At 35.7% G+C, this 20,073-nt stretch overlaps 1 protein-coding gene across 14 annotated transcripts in view; it reads right to left on the bottom strand.

The window, feature by feature from the left end:
- The window catches only part of unc-104 (kinesin family member unc-104), a 104,609-nt gene that overhangs the window by 18,283 nt on the left and 66,253 nt on the right, over positions 1-20,073 (bottom strand). For 9 of the 14 annotated variants that reach the window (XM_067770380.1, XM_067770384.1, XM_067770383.1 and 6 more), the window contains exons 2-10: positions 9,916-10,060; positions 8,350-8,432; positions 7,930-8,169; positions 7,178-7,362; positions 6,436-6,691; positions 5,750-5,913; positions 5,096-5,235; positions 4,644-4,685; positions 59-181 (exon numbers count right to left, since the gene is read on the bottom strand). In XM_067770380.1, the coding sequence (XP_067626481.1) occupies positions 59-181; positions 4,644-4,685; positions 5,096-5,235; positions 5,750-5,913; positions 6,436-6,691; positions 7,178-7,362; positions 7,930-8,169; positions 8,350-8,432; positions 9,916-10,015 (1,333 nt within the window). In that variant the 5' untranslated portion in view covers positions 10,016-10,060. Of the gene's footprint in view, positions 1-58; positions 182-4,643; positions 4,686-5,095; positions 5,236-5,749; positions 5,914-6,435; positions 6,692-7,177; positions 7,363-7,929; positions 8,170-8,349; positions 8,433-9,915; positions 10,061-19,739; positions 20,000-20,073 lie in introns of all 14 variants that reach the window. The other 5 variants (XM_067770386.1, XM_067770391.1, XM_067770392.1 and 2 more) reach the window with 3 other exon arrangements.

Raw genomic sequence — 20,073 nt, 5'->3', positions numbered from 1 at the left:
AATTATTTAAATATTTATAGTTTTTTTCGCTATTGTCACTTTCTTTTCTCTTACTCACCTGCAATCAATTTCTCACTAGCCTGCAGCTGATCTACAGCCATTTCAGTAGTTGAACCGTTACGATTGCGTGATTTAGTTGGCGATTTTAGGGGGCCACTGCCCGATTTAGTCATTTCGTCTTCTGTTCAGTAAAAAATAATGTTATAACTATTTAGTAATTTCTGATGGTTCCATATCAATGAGTCATTATTATATTTAAATATTTATAAGCGTGCAAAGCGAAAAAGTTGAGATAGTTTAGGAAGGAAGATATAAAATATTACGTTGACAATTACATTGTCTATATTGTAGATAAACATACACATATACCAAAAGATCGTTAATGGGGCCCAAATAAACCAACAATGGTAAGATTAACTTCCAGTTTTTCAGTGCCAGTTTAGGTTAATTTAGATAGGTTGGGTTGAACTGACCTGTCCATGAGGACCTCACATAGACTGAATGAGTTCGTAGTGCTTCCAGGAAGTTGTTTAACGACCAAATTGAAAAACCGCATCAAAAACCGGGATCTATGGTATAAAGTAGCTGCGTCCTCTTGGCAAATATAAGAGACTTTCTAGGACCTATGCCACTTGCTGCTTTTAGATCGTTGCCTGGCAAGCGCAGGGCACAAGCACAAAACGTGCTCGATCGTTTTCTCCTCCAACCCACACTTCCTACATCTGCTATCACCGACCAGGAATAATTTAAAGGCATGTTTCGCCGAAAGGCAGTGTCCAGTCAGAATACCCGTCATAAGTCTACAGTCCTTTCGTTTTAATGATAAGAGTAACCTTGTTGGTCTATGGTTGTAAAACCTACATATGATCTTCGGCACTTTGCAGCCCCGCGCTTGGGTTCACGCTTTCCCGCTTGGTCGATCATGTGCACCTCTCGCGTTCTCTTTATCGTGCCCAATCTGGTTGGTACGAAGCAAACTTCGAGGGATGCACCTTTTTTTAGCTGGTTCATCCGCCTTTACATTCTCATCTATTCCCATTTGCACCGAAACCGACCCAATATGGGTGTATGCTTCTCCCGGTCCCTGAATTTTCCAGAGACGGCTGCTTGGCTGTCAATATTAAAGTTCACACGGCTGCAGTTTAAGCTATTTTCAACTGCTTTGGTTACGGCTATTTCTTTCACCGGAAAAACGCTGGCACCTTGTAGAATCTGTTTATTTCTGGATCAGCACAGTTGACCGCAGACCCTACTCCTTCCCCTAGCTTGGAACCATCGGCGTACACCTGTATCACCTCAACCGCCATTTGGGCACCCTTGTATCAACCATTCACCTCAATTCGGGCTCTAAGAGCCCATTCGAAGCGCAGATACGGAATTAGGTAGTCTGTTCATCCTGTAATTGATGACGCTATATCACTATGGCCGTATGGTCTGCGCCCAAGCTGCTCCGTTGCGCTGAGTCTCTTTGTAGTTGTAAACGCTATGTTCTTTGTCACGAGTTCTACGGGTGGAATGTGCAGAATGGCAAACAAGCCGTCGGAGTTGTTTTCAGGGCTTCCGTAACGCTAAGCATTGATATCCTGCATACGCCTCTAATTTATTGATTTAGTTTTTTTTTTTTTTTTTTTGTGGTTGTTCACCAAACAAGGACTCCATAGAAGAGGATAGGCTTTACAATCGCAGTAAATACCGAATGAGAGAGAGAGGGCGATAAGCCTTACCTACATTCCAGCATTCTTTGACTACATAAAATGCCGTCGAGGCCTTCTTCACTCTTTCCTCCACGACCATATCCATCCTCTCTGCGTTGGATATCAGCCCAACAGTGCAGTATCTACCGACTTTCCTTTTGGACTTAAGATACACATCTATCAGCCTCTCAAAGGTTTTGAGCAGAAATTATGTTAAGCTAAGGGCCTCTAGGCTTTGGGATACATACGACCGATCTCCCCGCCTATGGTTGGAAAGCCATATGAGAGTTCTCTAAAAGAGTAGTACATGATTCAGTCTTATGCACCCATTTTGCTAATTAGAATTTCAGCCTGCTCGTTTGGCCCCTTTAACTGTGAGCAGCAGCATTTTATGTTAACAGCCATAGTGATGGGGTTAGATTGAGATCATTTCAAATTCGCATTGAAAAATTGAGCCTAAGCATAAAAAATTACAAAAAAGATTAAATTCTAGTCAAGTTGAACTTTAGTTTAAACTCGCACTGAAAAACTGGGACTAACTGGTTTAAGAGAGTTAAAACCATGTTCCTATTTGCTTCTTGTGCGGATATTCCGTTGACGATCTCATTTGTAAAAAGGAGTGCCAAAAATGAAAACAAGTACAAGCAGTTTGCCAATTTTTAAAACGAACCAATCTCATTCTGTGCTTGATAAACGATTCGACGAAAGCTCAAAGTTTCCAAAATAAGTGGTAAAATAAGTAGTGATGGTATCTACAAAGTAATGACAACGAATGTGAAGTTATATTGAAAACTATGGGAGAGATGTGACTATGAAGTCACCTAGTGTGTCCTCTAGGTAAATTGTGATGCAATGCAATTTCCAGTTTATTTCTAAAGCTGTGTGCATTCCAAGGGAAAGCCTAAAGCTGTATGCTTCAATCAATTTAGGCGTCTTCAATATTTCCTGAGATTGTGCACTGGACTTGGGACCCGCCACGTTAAACTACACTCTAATGAAAAAACAAAAAAGCCTCGGATAAAAAGACAAACGTTTAAAAGGCATACATCTCCAATGTCCGTTCCATAAATGGTGCAGATACACGGTAAGAAATTCGATGGACGAAGAAAGGAAGGAAGAAGACTGAAAATTATGATATCTACTGGAGTGGCCATACAAATGGGAGCAGTTTCGGTGTCGGATTCGTGGTCGCAGACAAACTTTTTCGCCAAGTACCGACGTTTACGTCTGTGGACGAATGTCTCGCCGCAACAAAATCCACATTTTGTAATAAATCATTCACCTGCGACCATGCACCGACAGCAGAGAAAGACGATGAGGTTATAGATTCTTTCTATGAACGTTTAGAACGCACATACGATAGCCGCCCTCGCTATGATATAAAAGGCGACTTTAACGCCAGGGTGATCAAAGGTGTTTGGGCCCCACAGTCGGAAAGTTCAGCATACACAATGAAACCTCTCCTATTGGACTGAGGCTGATCGACGTCGCCTGTGCTGGAAACATGGCTTTACGCAAACATCAACTTAGTCCAGCGAGTTAAAACGCAGCCCAGCGTGGCCGCTGCTAGGCCATGTTATACGAATGAAATATGACGCTCCGGCTAAGAGAGTATTTATATCGGAACCCACCTATGGAAGCAAAAGAAGACGATGGCCCCACTCTGTTGGAAGGACCAGTTGAAAACGGTTCAAATTGCCTTGCCGTGGCCAATTGGCGCCAGTTAGCAGTGCGAAGAAGCGGCTGGCGCGCCTTGTTGGAACGCTTAAGCACAAATTAAGTAAGTAAGTAAAAAATTGAAGCGAATAACACCAAAAATTGGAGTTACATAAAGCGGAAAAAAGTAGCCTTGGACGAGCGAATTTTGATAAGTGGTGGATCGTTTTGGTATTGGCCTTATCTAAGTATCTGATTTTTTTTGTGTTTTGGGTGTTTGGATTTTAAGTTTAAACAAAAAAATATATATGTACATACATATATAAATATGCAGCAAGTGATAATACGAAACAAAAATTGAAATTGAAATTTTTAAAATGGCCTTTAGACTTTTTTGAGTTATGAAAGACAAACTGTTTGAAGCACACGAGGTATAACCGTTCTCTCTTCTGGTCGGCCATTTTTTTTTTTTTTTTTTAAGTTTTTGGGCGATTCAATATTTTAAAATCAATCTCTGACCAAAATCAAAAAGAAAAACAAAATAAAATATTGAAATTTGAAATTTTTTTTCATTGCGGAAAAACGTCAATAATTTTAGAAACGGTTATAGCTTGCAGGTGTCTCAATCATGGTTAGGAGATATTTAAATTTGAAATGGCCATTCGTCCGAAAACTTTTTTTTTATCATCCAGAATGATAAAGCGAAACAGCAAAAAATAAATTTATGAATAAATAGGAAAACAATTTTTTACATTTTTGGACGAATAGGGACAGACATTCAAATTACCTTGAGAGTTAGTGGCACTCTGTTTCATGCTAAGGATTTGTAACATTCATAAACATATCTGGATTGTTTTACACACACAATTTTACGTTAAGAAGTTATTTAAACAAAAAACGAACGCAGTCAGCACTAATTATTAAATAACAAACGTTTTAGTAATTTTTTAAGATAGACATAATGGCTGACTGCCTTTTCGCAATGGTAACAGATTCTTTTAGGTAGACGTGCAAAGAACTATATTCTGCGGACAGTGTAGGTGTGTAGGTGCGTTAAATTATAAAAATAAAAAATAAAAATTCTTCCTTTTCGACACATAATTAATTTTGTAGTTGCGATTATTTATACAATATTGCATTTATTTTACTTTAAAAGCAGACAACATTTGTTTGTGTTTGTTTTAGACAAATATACAAATTTTTGGCAAAGCGTTAGATCATTTTTTAAAATAAGTTGCATTATGGCTGATTTAAAAAAAAAAAATGTATCCTTTTTTTGCAGTATTTACTTACTATTCGAGTCGCGCTTCTCACAAACCACTTTACCATCGGGCCCTAAATGAAAATATGCGTAAAATGTAGATTTCTGTTCTGGACTACAAATTTAATGCGTAAAAACTAATACAATTTGCGCCAGGTAAATTAATTTTGCGAAATTTCTTCAATTACGTGTAAAAAAATCATAATCAATGTGATGTGAAACTTTTTTTCGCTTTACTTTTTTTTTATAGAATTTCAATCACTTCATGAATTTAATGGCAATTGATTTAGTGATGTTTTTAAATTTTTTTTATGTCAAGGGAAAAAATTGCATACTTTTGGGCGTAGGTTAGTAATTTCTATGAATTTCGGAAAATTAGTGCGTTTCTAATTTAAAATTAATTTAACTATACAATTATATATATTTTTTTATTTTTAAGAGTTTAGAAGAAAAATCAGAAACAGAAACTGCATGCCACGCTTACCTTCTTGCACTTCAATACCCTCAGCCTTTAAGAGATCACGCAATTTCTGTATCTCTTCTTTGAGTTCGCGTATGAGTTTAGCATTGGCATCTTCGTTGACGATGGCCTTGCAAACGATCTGTTTGGCGCGATCGGCATAGCTGATGAAAAGGAAGAGGCAAAAGTTACAAATTGTTATCTTGGAGCTTTATTTAATTTCAAATTTTTTTATATAGACATGAATAAAACATTAAGATCAAAAGCAAAAATATCTGCACATAAACTACAGTTTGGGAAATCTTGAACAGAAGGTTGCGTTCCTTGTGGCTGTTAATGACAAAATAACCGGCGAAATCTTTCAAATTTCTATATACACATTTTCGAAAGGAGTCTACTGTTTTGGTATAAATATAGGGCGCATTACCGAATAGCATGGTAAAAGTGAGAATGAGGATCAATTAAACTTGTTTCTTCTTAATAGGGTACTATCTAATGGAAATCCAGTACCCAGCGATTTGCTTACTAACTTGTTGCTGACAAACCAACAAAAAAGTTTGTCACATCATCGGACAGCTGTTACTCCAGATACCTATAAGCCTACCTAATGCTTCACATGCCTACAATATTTTCTAAAATATATCTAAAAACAAATTCGATATTAGTATTTTTACTTACCGCAGTGTACTCAATGTCTCATCGTAGTTAATATCAGCCGGTGAGATGGCAGCAATCATTGCAGTTTTAGAGTTGCCACCCAAATTTTCGCGTAATAGCCAAGTAAGCACTGAGTCACGGTAAGGTATAAAATCGGCTTTTTTCGATTTTTTAGTTTTTGAAGCCTGGAATTTCGTGGAAGCAGAAAATTAATTATGCTACCAACAAGCGCATCAAAAAGTATACACTCTGAGAAAATACGTGAGTAGAATGGTTATCTGATGTTTGCGAGATTTTTTGAATTTTTATTTTTTTTTTATAAACTTCAAATGGTTCTTTACTTCGTTTTAAAATTTTAAAACTTTGAAATTCTTTACAATGAAAAGTTAAAAAAAAAGTCAATACTTACAGACTGTTTTATCATAAAATATGGCGTTAATTTTTTCAGTGCAAAATTGTTACGAAATTTGGAATTTTTTTTTTTCAATCCAAATTTTTGTGTTTATGTTTTATGTAGTGCAAAGCATTGAATGTATGAGAGATAAATAAGAGCAAAAAATGCATGTGTATAGTTAAGGCTTTCAAAATGTTGGCTATTGCCCCCGATTCGCTTTTGGTTACACATTTTTTTTACTGCTTAAGTAACAAAAATGTGTAAACCAAGACGAAATTGGGTTCATAAGAACAGTAAGAAAAATATTACTTACAATTTCAGCCAATGCCGATATGACTTTTCCCAATGTTGTCAAGGATTTGTTAATATTAGCGCCCTCTTTGAGGCGTGTACCCTTAGCGCCCGTAGAATCAGCACGTTCCGAACCAGCCAAATCGACCAAACTGATTTTGGAAACCTTTTCGGTGGTGAGATCGGTCATATTATCGTGACGACGTTGTGTAAAGAAAATAGTGAAAACTGCATGAGAGCGAGAACTGGTCTCGTTCATGTTAGTAGCAGCAACGGTACTGTGAAGAAATGAGAGTAAGAGAGAGTGTGTAAATAATTTATTCAAAACGACGCAAGCTTGTTTTGCGAGAGCAATTTTTTTAAACTAAACAAAAATAGTTAAGCAAATAAATTTTGATTACTAATTTTTAAAATTTCTTGTTTGAACTCATCTTGTTAAAAAATTTAAAAAGAATAGTTTATTGACAAATGTACAGCAGCGACTAAAAAATAGCAGCGACTTCTTCGTTTTATTTTCGATATTTTAAGAAAAATAATGAAGGTTTATTGTAAATGAAACTATGCAAACGAAGCATTTTTTTAATTTAAACTATAATTCAATCGAATTGGCCTAACAATAAAAAAACTGTATTTCAATAATCCTTAAAATTTAATTCATTTGCTATAAAGCACGCTTCAAATTAAACTAAAATAACACAATAACTGAAAAGTAAATTAAATAATATTAAAAAACAAAAACGAAATACAAATTAATTATATCCTACCGTGCTTTGTTGCCTTCATCGATTAAATCGTGTATATCCTGATAGTCAGTCACTGCCAACTTAGACAAATCCTCGACATATGGACCAAGCAATGGATGCTCACGTACGCGTAAGTTACCTTTGTTTTTGGGATTTAATAAATCGCGTACACGTTCGCAGTAGATCTCCATGTAGGAAACCTCAACCTGAATGAGCAGAAAAAAAAACAATAATAATGAAAAACATGGGGAGAAAAAAGGACATGTGTGAGACGACAGCAAATTGTAATAAACGAGGACAACATTAATCAGTATGCCAAGCGACAGTACAAGTTGAATCTGTTTGAATCGCAATATTATAAAAAAAAAAAAAAACCTTTCATTTTAATTTTCTACTGCCTTTGTAAACATAAACTATGCAAATACTTTAACGCACACTAACACCCATCCACTCAAACATGCATAGGCATACATTTACTCATCTCCACTGAGGCAACAGTCAGCACTTGCATTCCAAAGATATATCTACAAATATCTTCTGCCAACATGTATCACATTTAATTGCTTGCACATACATACTATGAGTACGTACACCTCTCTTCAATCAACTTCCATCTTTACCCTATGGACACTTCATTTCACTTTTCACTTCGCCGCACAACAACATTTTTTCACATTTTTACATTTTATTCCCTCGCACCTTTTCTACCTTTCTGGTAGTTGCCTCTAAAGTCTTTTATCTATATCGTATTTTACCAAACTCATTCAACTCACCGAATACTTGAGCTCATTTGATTCCGTGTCATGTATACGATTGAAGAGATCCTTACAAATCATGGGTATAATACCCTCTTGATGCTCCTCTTGCTTGCCCATCATGGTATATGATTTCCCAGCACCAGTTTGGCCATAAGCAAATATACAAACATTGTAACCATCGAAAGAATGTTGCAACATCTCCTCACCAATGTCCTTGTAGACCATTTCTTGTGTAGAGAACTCGGGATCTCGTGGCTATGGTGATGGAATTTAAGCGCATGTGAAAATGTTATCAAGTAAAATTACAATTAATAAGTAAAGATTTTAATCAATTGTTTTGAAATGAAGGTTGAAAGTACGTTAATGGCATGGTTAACGAAAACTGATAACGGCCATTTTTTTTTTTCTTGTTTTTGTGTTGGTTGTTCTACTTACATCGTGCGACCAATACGAATAATCGAAGTTGAAGCGTTTGATGGCTTCGCTGCTGTTTGGTGGTACTTTGGGATTTGTAATGGCTGAAAGTAAAGAAGAGCAGTAACTTAACCTTCTTCTGTCAAATTATGTTATTAAATACTACAAAAATTGTGATGAATTATTAATTGAGCGTAAGTACAGAAAATTGTTTAAGACTTTAACTTTAAGCATCACTTCTGTATAGTATCGACAAAATTTGAAAAAAGTTCAGACCCAGAAATGAGCAAATAATTTTTGTAATGGTTTCGGTTCGCTCAATCTGAATACTGTAGCATAATTTCTATTTTGGTTCTTGTTTTCGAGATGTTTTTACATAAAAGTACGCAAATAACACTTTTCGACTGCATTCACTACGTAATTTCGCCAGTAAAACTTTTCTTTAATTTTTAGAAAATCTACATACATCGTTTGAAATCATTTCCTTTACAAACGCTTTATATAAGGTTTTGTATTATGCGCCCTTGACCGCTACGCTCAAGAGCAGTATGTGTAGCTTACTTTCAGACGGACATTCTTATACTGGGTTTGGAGTTGTCTAGCAGTTGGATTAGTCGATATAATTCCTTATAACTTAAATGTTTGTTTTATTAGTTTAATGTTATTTTATTCCGTACATGCGTGGATTGCTGAACTCGCCTATAGAAAGTTATTAACTGACAAACGAGCCTAAAAGTAGACTTCAATTTTGAAAAGAAATTTTGTATTTAGAAATTATGGCAAACCTTATATATTTACAGTTTCCAAAAAATAAAACTGCATTTTCAAGGAAAATAGTTGCACTTTTTAATTTTATATGCTCTTTCGTGATAAACACAAAAAGCGTGACGAAAAAGCGTTATAAAAACATCAGAAAAACGTGTTTTTAGATCTTTCAGGTACAAATATCTCCAAAACCAGAACCAATTAAAAAATTCGAACACCGGACTCAGACTCAAGGTATCGAAGGCCGAAGTATTGGCTGATTTCTGGGTCTAAAATTTGTCGTCAGGTGTTATTGTATATTATTGATAAAGTTTTTTTTTGTAAACTTATGGTCCATCTGGTCTAGTAAATTTACATTAAAATTTAAACTAGTCGCGCAATGTGTCCTTCGGCGATTTTGTTTAGGCTTTGGTTCCTAAGGAATATTGGTGCATATAAATTAAGTAACATTTCATACTAACACTTGGAAACTCCACTATTTCTTCTTCCATCATCATCCATTCACATTTTTTCGGTGGCTGCAACATGTGGGTGCAACATGTTGCTAAAGATTTGCACGGCAATTTCGCTTCTGGAGTAAAAAAGCTATGGAAGGATTAACAGTGGAGAATTCAAGTGAAAATATGAAATGTTCAGATTTATAAATAAAATATAACTGAGGCGTGCTGGACTATAAATATGTTCATCAAGACTGATCTGTACGAAGTCCGTTTATGTTTCAAGAAAAAACTCTAATTTTTTGTTATGTATTATTATAGTCTTCATAAACTGGTTGCATAGCAAATAAAAACTAAATAATTCGATTTTTGTTTCTGTACTTACCGGTGGTTGCACCTGCCATTTCGATTATGCATTTTGACTCCCGACCTATTTCACGCGAATTGAAGGGTCGCACTCGAACCGCCACCTTAACGGACGACATCTTGGCGGTGAGAGAGGCCCAAAGGCCTTAAGAACGCACTGAGAGCTGTAAATAAATAAGAAAAAAAGTGAATATAAGCAAAATTGGTACGTACGAGTAGAAAGGAAAATTAGGTAAAATATCACACCACACAAATTTTCGGACTTAAGGTTTTTCTAAAGAACGCGCTTATAGCGATATCGCAAAGAGAAATACATATATAAAACAAAGCAATAAAATGGTGGAATAGTTTCACAATTTTTACTTAATTCAAATTTGTATGAGGTTGTGCCGAAGTTTTTGTGATGTGATTTGAGTAATCCAAACAATCGACCAGATATTGACGATACGCAGATATTCGAGAGTGGACTTGTAGGTACCTTTTGATTCCACGAAAAAAAACTTGCCTGTATGCAATGTATCCACTTTAGAGCTTTTAGCTTCAGAGGACTGAGGAATATGCACATAAGGATCCGTAAGTAGTAAATGAAGTAAGCTTTTGCACGGAAAAGAACTGCAGGACTACGTTCATAAGAATTGCAATTCATTTTCTAACCGATGAAGACCACAGTCAAAGCAAAAGTTGCCACATCGAGCTAGAGTGAATACATTCTAGAAGTGTACAGCTACGAATACAAAAATAGCAGTGAAAATTCTTAGCAAATTTTATAAACTAATTTCTTCTCTTTTCATTTTCGTTAATTTTCTCGAAAATTGGAGGGGTGTTTGAAAGTGAGTATGAAGCTTCGAATTTTTCATTAAGAATTTTCAGAATTTAGAACCAATGTTACTATAGCAAAGTGCAAAATAAAAGTCTCTCAACTTCGCACTTCTTCTTAAAAATCTTTTTTCCAAGTTTGTTTTAGAATTTTTTCCATACGTCCAAATTTAACGAAAATAAATAAAAGAAGAAATTAGTGTATAAAATTTGCCAAACATTTTTATTGCTATTTTCGTGCTCGCAACTGTCATTAATTACACAAAAAAAAAAAACGTTAGACTTCAATTGCCTAGCCCGGTCGTAGCTTAAGCGACAGTTGAACCGCAGCTCAGTTCAGACTTCACATTCCCTGAATCACAAACATTAACATATTTTCCTTGCCTGTATTAAATAGCAAAAAAGTTATCGTAAAAGTAGCAATGCTTTAATAATAACAACCAAGCAACCAACGCCACCAGAACTACGCAAAAGAACATTCATTTACATGCACACACACACACATACATGTGCATGCATACAGCCTTGATTATATGCGTAAACATTAACGCTTACATAACTTCGCTTGAAAATTAGCAAAAGGAACTTTTCCGCCCTTCGTCTATTTTGCTTTTCGCTCACAAAAAGTCTGTTTATGTCAGCGTACTTCACTTTAGTTGGTTGACTGCCTTTCGAATGACAGTGTGGACCACCATGGCGTATGAGCAACATTCACATCTACATATACCGCACAGCGCACACCTGTAAGCGCGCAGTTGTTGTCCCAGGTATGCTCATTATTTACATTTAAAATTTCATTAATTGTAATTTTCAACAACAAAGTACGAAAACAGAAAAAGGAAAGCGCAAGCCCAGCAATTTGTTGTTGTATAAAACAAAAGCAACATAGCTGAAGTTGTTGGCTCTTTGTGGCAGGAATATTTGTGTGTGACGTTGCGCAGCCTTTTGTTTGGTTTGTGTTCGCATTGACGATATTTCAGTGAATAGAATGAATATGGTTGGGGTTGATTTTTTGTTTTGCTTTTTGCTGATGTTGTTGTTGAAAATTTTAATTTAAGCAAATTTGTTTCAATTTAAATGATGGCGTGATATGGTCGGCGCCTCCAAAGGAGATTTGCTAGCGAACAAATATGAATGAACGTTCATAATTTAAAATACTTTGACACAGGTCATAATTTTAAACTTTTTATGGATAAATGTACAAATATGTAAATTCAAATATGGGATAAGTATGCATTTTCGAGGGGACACTGAAGATACTTTCGGGATTTATTTTCGAAATGGAGGGTTTTAGAACGAAAATTCAAATGAAAATCGGAAGAAGGGGAACAGTATTTCTTAAGGACATATCACAGTATATAAAACACGTTTACCAAGTTTTTTCTCCAACACTTTTGAGGACAAATATTGTCAGAGGATAATAAAATGATTAGCTAAGATATGGAGCGGAAGAGACTCCTCACGCCTTTATCAATAACAAGGAAGGTTAAGTTCGGGTGTAACCGAACATTACATACTCAGTTGAGAGCTATGGTGGCAACATAAGGGAAAATCACCATGTAGGAAAATGAGCCTAGGGTAACCCTGGAGAGTGGGCCATAGTTCTATAGGTGGACGCCATTTAGGGATACCGCCATAAAGGTGGATCAGGGTTGACTCTAGAATTTGTTTGTACGATATGGGTATCAAATTAAAGGCATTAAAGAGGATTTTAAAAGGGAGTGGTGGTAGTTGTATAGGTGGTCGCCTTTTCGAGATATTGGCATAAAGGTGGACCAGGGGTAACTCTAGAATGCGTTTGTACAATATCGGTATCAAACGAAAGGTGTTAATGAGTATTTCAAAAGGGCGTGGGGCTTAGTTCTATAGGTGGACGCCTTTTCGATATATCGCCATAAAGGTGGACCAGGGGTGACTCTAGAATGCGTTTGTACAATATGGGTATCAAACGAAAGGTATTAATGAGTATTTTAAAAGGGAGTGGTGGTAGTTGTATATGTGAAGGCGTTTTCCAGATACCCACCAAAATGTGGACCAAGGTGACCCAGAACATCATCTTTTGGATACCGCTAATTTATTTATATATACAATACCACGAATAGTATTCCTGCCAAGATTTCAAAGGTTTTTTATTTCGCCCTGCAGAACTTTTTCATTTCATTCTACTTAATATGGTAGGTTTCACTCCCATTTTACCAAGTTTTTTTCTAAAGTTATATTTTGCGTCAATAAACTAATCCAAATACCATGTTTCATCCCTTTTTTCGTATTTGGTATAGCATTATGGCTGCACCAATGAGATCGCAATTGTATGCGGGATCGCATACCGCGCCATGTTCTAGCAAGCGACTTCAAGCTGTGTGTAGGCGAAAATATAGCCCTGGTGGTTACGAGTTTTTACCAAAAAATTTAAGCAAAACTTTCACTTTCTGAATCGCAACGACTTTGTAATGCATCGGTCAGGGGGTGGATGGACAGGGAACGGATGGAGTTTTTAACAAAACGCGGCTGGTTTAGGCTCTATCCACATCGCCTAGCGGCTCTATCTCTCAACACGTTGTCAGCAGCTAGTAATTGGAATACAGTAAGCCGGACGGCTACAAAGCTCAGATATCGCTGCTTGTGCGGTCATATCAATAGATAATTAATCAGGAAGACAGTGTGAGGATCGAAAAGTTGGTCTTTCCGAGTGAACATAATCAGGTAAATTGTCCCCATGTATAGCTCCTCAGCCAAAAAGGGTTTTTAAGTGAATTTAGTTCCCTTGAGGATAGTTTTGATTTCTTCATATTTCCTCAGCAGTTCTAGGCTTTTGGTAAATATGATAGCTGGTGGTAAAAATGAAAAAAAACTCAGTATTCCCAAAATTGGTTTGATGTAAAGATATACAGTCCTGCTTGAGCGCATTATTTCTAATGGTTCTTTCTCTCCGTGGACGATGTTTCTTGTGCGATTATTGCCTTACCCGCTACCTCGCTGCAGCTCAGCAGGCCTTTTCTAGTTCCTCTATTTGTAGTTGCGGCTACTTACTCTTCTACAGTGATCTGCCAGGTTGAGGGTTGCTTTGTATATCGTAAACAGCGCATTTGCGGCCGCTGTGTTGTGAAAGCAGCGTGCTCCGCCATTCACACCGAAGATCCTGGGTTCACGCTCCGGGCAAAACAACATCAAAATTTTAGAAACAAGTTTTTTAATTAGAAATTTCGATTAGTTGCTTATGTCAGCAGATTAACTTATTTATTTAAACTTCAGTTTTTTTTTAACGAAGGAACAAATAAAAGGTTTCATGCAAGTTTTTAAACGAAATATTCAAGGAAATGAGATTAATCCACATCCAAGTGGCAATCTCATCCACAAAATCATTGGAGGGTATTTGGGTGGCTATCACAATAACTGCACTGAAAAGGCAGTTACTTAGGATATTAATTCGTGTGTGAGACGAAGAAATCTGCTCGTGTGGAGCTATGACCCAACGCAGAAGAAGGGGAGCTGCATTAAAGGTACACAGACGCGTGTTAATGCCGGGGAAAAGGATAATAACGTATAATGTCACAAATAAAATTTAAATGTTTCGTAGGTGTACAAAAATAAGGGATCGATGAACAAATGATGTTGAGAAGTTTATTTATTTTTTTTTTATTTGGAACTTGTACTTTCTGAAATTTTTTTTCGCAATATTCTAGGGTGACTTAGAATAGCTTGCCAAAATCTTCATAAATTCATTGCATATTTAGTTGTTATAAAACATTACTCCACAAGTTCTGAGTTGGAGGGTTCCTCAACATAATTTCAGTTTGGGGGCTTAAAAAATTCAGATACTCTTTAAAACTAGGGCGTTTTCGCCCCAGAGCCCTCCTTCTATATTTTTAATTCAAAATGGCTTTGGTTTTCTTAAAATTCTACTACTTTACAAATTTAACATCATTCGTGTTGTTGCTCTTTCTCTTTTTTATTGAGGTAGTAGCCAAGTACTCATCTTCGTTTTTATAGCCAAATAAGGCGAGACAGCAAATGTTTAATGTCACAGAGACTCGGCAGCGCCAACTGCAAACATGAAAGCACTCAATATAAATGTAAAATATGTTATAAACCAACCACTGAAACACACACATACACAAACACAAATACACATACAAAGGCATGCTAAAGCTTTACTTCGTTATTTAGCGCCAATCATCAGTGAACATTGCGACTCTCATAAACTTTTAATAAAGAAGTAAAAAAAAAAACAACAAATATTATGGTTAGTTTTTATTTGTTATTTGTTTGTGTCATCATTTGGCGACCGCCATTGAACGCCATTTTGTTGGAACTTATTTGCCGCCCGGTTTGCTGTTTGTTCCTTGCTGACTCATGATTCATATGAAATGGCAGTAAATTTGGTATTTTTCCTTCTTTATTGAATACTTTATTTGTAATTGAATTTCCGTTTTATTTTTTTATCTTCTTTATTGTAATTTTGAGTAAATACGTGTTTGTAAGTGTGATATTTTGTGATACTAAATATGGAGGAAGTATTTTACTTAAGTGAATCTTTGGCTAGGGAATCAGGCTAAATATTAACATTCGAGGTATTGCTTAATATTGTGGAAGTAACATTCCACAGTTTTCAAAGGTTTTGTAAGTTTTGCATGCAGCGTCGGCAAATCTTGGGATTCCGCTGGCCACCTGTGGATTGCTCCTCAATAGCTGGGCCTCGAGTGTGATATCGCAACGGACCTTCGTGTTGTCCAAGTGAGCTATCCTTATCAGGGCAGCTACCACCTAACCTAACCTAACCTAGCATCAGCAATGGGCTGGTAGGTGCTCATCATTTATTTTATGTTGGGTATTATGCATAAAACTCGAACATTTGCTCGGACTGGACTTTTTAAGTAAAAGATCGCTTATTTGTGTGAGCTACAAAAACAAAATACACATCTATTACTAATTTATTCGAGTCTTAAGGGAAGAACTAACTTTTAGGTATGAGGCCCTTTGTATACTTAACCTATTCGTAAAGCATGGAGAGTAACAATATACAGCGTACTATATAGTTGCTCAATATAGACAAACCTTAAGGAGCTCTACATTACTGTACCCGTTTACATCTTGTTAGGCAAGTGTTATGTTTCATAAGCTCTAGAGTGGCAAAACCCTCCTTTGCTATTACAACGACAGGAGCCATTTCATTCTTAACGATGCTTATCAATTTTAACGTTGTTGACTGAACAGCGATCAAGATATGGTATCGGCGAAGGTGCGTGTAAAAGAAGACTCAATTAGTCAAAACCTAGCGGCTACGTTGGCTAGGCCATGTGTTGCAAATTAATGAAAATGGGATGGTTGTCTGTCAGATAAAGAAGGGAGCCTTAGTGAGGATAAGGCGAAAAAAGATCTGAGATGCCTAGGAATTTTCAAACGGAGCCAGGTGGCTTCGGGCTTTGTTGTAGTAATTAGTCAGAGTGCTGTTAGATTAATATTTCGCGAAATTCTAAAGCTCTATCCTCATAGCATAAAAATGTTTCAGTACATCAAGATTTTTGTATATTTTATGAAAAATTTCGAGAACTTCAACACCAAAAGTCTTAAATCGTGCAGAGTTTGGCTTTTATTTGTATCAGTGTAGCTCTTCGAAAAAGTGTACTAAGGCCATACTGCTGTCCATAGTAAATCGGAGAAAATTTGTAATTGATATTAGAGAAAAATTTTAAGTTTACAAACGGCGATGGTTACCAGAACATGTTTCTGAATTTCGCTTCTTCATCAGCTAGCTTTTCGGGAGCTGAGCGTTGAACTCGAATCTCCAACATTCATATCAGTGCAAGCCAAGCAAGAGAAAATTTAATTTTTACTTAAGTAACTTAAGATTTTTCAAGTAATAATGTTGTTTTATCTTCAATTGTGAAGTTTAAAAGAATGTTTATTTAGTTGTTGAGTAAATTGTTATGTTGTTGTTGTTATCGTAGACATTTATTGGCATGAAAACTGCCAAAAGGCAGTAAGTGCGTTTTACAGCCTTTTTCTATAGATGGCAGCGTAATGTTATTGCCGACACACATTGTTAGAAAGCTTTCGAATATCAGTATATGATACTCTAACTCTTGGGATACAAATCTACTGAGACGTCGTACTTTATTTGTATAGTAAAATTGTTTTGAAGAAGAAAAATCCAAAACATTGTATATTCATTATGTTTAGACTCGTTTTCTGCCTAAAAGGACATCAAGAGTTAGTCGTGCTAATATTATACGATCTTACATTAGTAAAGTAAGAACTTGCGACCTGTCAGCGACTGATTAAAAATTTCGCATGACTTTAATAATCACTGTCGTATAGTTCCACAAGGTGTTTTAACCTTACAGTTTTAACCTTTTTGATTCAATTGCGATCATCCGTACATATAAAATCGCTGTAGAGGCTCTGCACTGTGTAGGGATTTTATTTTTCTTAGCTATGACTCATAGAAAATCTCGACGAACTCATACACACATAAACATATGCTTAGTTCTACCTTTGGCAGTAGTTTTATCGCTCTTTATTGTTCGGGTTGTTGACGTACTTGCGTTGTTATTGTACTTTTATCAACGTAGTACTCATATTGTTTTAATGTTTAGACAGAGCGCTATCGCTTTCTGTAATGTTAATGTATTGTATTTTATACACTACCACATAGATACTTAAATAATATGAGTTCCACACATATAGCAATTCTTTCCTTAACTAAGTGAGTATCTATTTGCTTTTGTAATACGTATTGTGTAATATATATACATACAAGTGTACACATCATCTGGAAAAGAGTATGTTACATTCACATTTACTGTTATACAAGTACTTCTATTGTTGTTATTATTCTGTCACTTTTGTTCGCTTTCTAATCAATGAATGAAATGTTTATTGTCTTACGATGAAGTTTGCCTACTCAACTATATATGTATGTATGTATTAGTAGTATATAATGGAAATGTAAGATAATGGCATTAAATTAGTTATCCACATAGAAAAGGACTATGTATTCATGAATGGTAAAAGAAATTAAAGTTAGTTTTTTTACAGTTAACTTTATGAAATGAATGTTTTCATGTTTATGGAGTAAAACTTTAAATTATTTATTATTTTCAAGAAAGCTAAAAAAAATATTAAATCTCCTAACTCAGCATTCTCAACTGTTAGATGTACCATTCCATGTCCCTGTAAAGAATAGCATACTTATAGGCTTCATACTACAGATTTTAGTTTGAGTAAGATCGTGCACATAACGCGCCTAAAAGTATGCGATATTTAGTTCAGGTTTCTAATACTTCCAGAAGTAGTTAATCGGCTTGTAATGCCTTTATTATCGATTGGCGCAGTCCAAAATTTAGAACAAGTAAGGAAGGCTAAGTTCGGGTATAACCGAACATTACATGCTCAGCTGAGAGCTTTGGAGACAAAATAAGGGAAAATCACCATTTAGCAAAATGAACCTAGGGTAACCCTGGAATATGTTTGTATGACATGTGTATCAAATGAAAGGTATTAATGATTATTTAAAACGTAGTGGGCCTTAGTTATATAGGTGGACGCCTTTTCGGGATATCGCAATAAGGGTGGACCAGGGGTGACTCTAGAATGTGTTTGTGGGTTTTAAAAGGGAGTAGCCCTTAGTTGTATATGTGAAGGCGTTTTCGAGATATCGACCAAAATGTGGACCAGGGTGACCCAGAACATCTTCTTTCGGATACCGCTAATTTATTTATATATGTCATACTACGAACAGTATTCCTGCCAAGATTCCAAGGGCTTTTGATATCGCCCTGCAGAACTTTTTCATTTTTTTCTACTTAATGTGGTAGGTGTCACACCCATTTTACAAAGTTTTTTCTAAAGTTATATTTTGCGTCCATAAACCAATCCAATTACCATGTTTCATCCCTTTTTTCGTATTTGGTATGGAATTATGGCATTTTTTTCATTTTTCGTAATTTTCGATATCGAAAAAGTGGGCGTGGGCATAGTCGGATTTCGGCCATTTTTTATACTAAGATAAAGTAAGTTCAGATAAGTACGTGAACTAAGTTTAGCAAAGATATATCGATTTTTGCTCAAGTTATCCTGTTAACGGCCGAGTGAAAGGACAGACGGTCGACTGTGTATAGAAAATGGGCGTGGCTTCAACCGATTTCGCCCATTTTCACAGAGATCAGTTATTGTCATAGAACCTATGACCCTACCAAATTTCACAAGGATTGGTAAATTTTTGTTCGACTTATGGCATTGAAAGTATTCTATTTAGCGCACATATAGTAATAGGAGTAACGTTCCTGCCAAATTTCATCATGATATCTTCAACGACTGCCAAATTACAGCTTGCAAAACTTTGAAATTACCTTCTTTTAAAAGTGGGCGGTGCCACGCCCTCTGTCCAATTTTTTACTAATTTTCTATTCTGCGTCATAAGGTCAACCAACCTACCAAGTTTCATCGCTTTATCCCTCTTTGGTAATGAATTATCGCACTTTTTCCGTTTTTCGAAATTTTCGACATCGAAAAAGTGGGCGTGGTTATAATCCGATATCGTTCATTTTAAATAGCGATCTGAGATGAGTGCCCAGTACTTTGTCTGCAAAGCACGCTGAGCATAAAAATATATATTTTGGAAAAAATTGAAGCAACGCTTTTTCTCTCGTGGGTAGGACTTCAAACCGCACAAACAGACATGAGCAAAGCCATGTCTTGGTAACATATCCTGTTGCGCTTTTGAAGAGATTTATTAGGTTTAATCTAAATAGCTGAAGCCTTGTGTCTCCTGTTGCCGCGTTGCTTCAATTTTTCTCAAAATATTTACTAAATTAAAAACTGCTTAATATTATCATACAATTAGCAAAAGGACATTCCTCGTTTACAAAATAACAAAAGAAAAGTTTAAACTTGCTATTAATCATATAAAAACAAAGTCATTGAATAGTTTTCAAAACTTTGGCTCTTTGCTCTAGTTAGTGAGAAGAGTAGAAAGGGTAGAACGACAGGGTTTAATATTTAGACTCAAATTTTCATTTAATTTACCTTAAAACCTCTAAGTTTCAACTGGTTCAAAGTTGCGAAATTTAGTTAATCCATTTTGTATTGAATTAAGGTTGTCGATTTTGTATATATTTTTTTGCACAAATTTGCTAAATTTAATAATTTAATTCACTTTTTCGTTTATTTATGTTTTTTTTTTACTCAAAATTTTTGTTTCTATATTTCGAAGTAGTTTAAACAGTTGCCCAAAACTGTCGTGAGATGTACGAACGAAAAATATTAAATTTTCTGCACTAAAGAGGCTGAAGATGTTTAAAAAAAATGTTTATTAATAAATTATTTTTTATATTTAATTGGTTTTGAACAAAACGACAAC

Source organism: Eurosta solidaginis, chromosome 3 (genome assembly GCF_040869045.1).
Source record: "Eurosta solidaginis isolate ZX-2024a chromosome 3, ASM4086904v1, whole genome shotgun sequence".
NCBI classification, from domain to species: Eukaryota; Metazoa; Arthropoda; class Insecta; order Diptera; family Tephritidae; genus Eurosta; species Eurosta solidaginis.
Note: the sequence above shows the minus strand (reverse complement) of the source record. Positions and strands in the feature narration are given on the sequence as shown.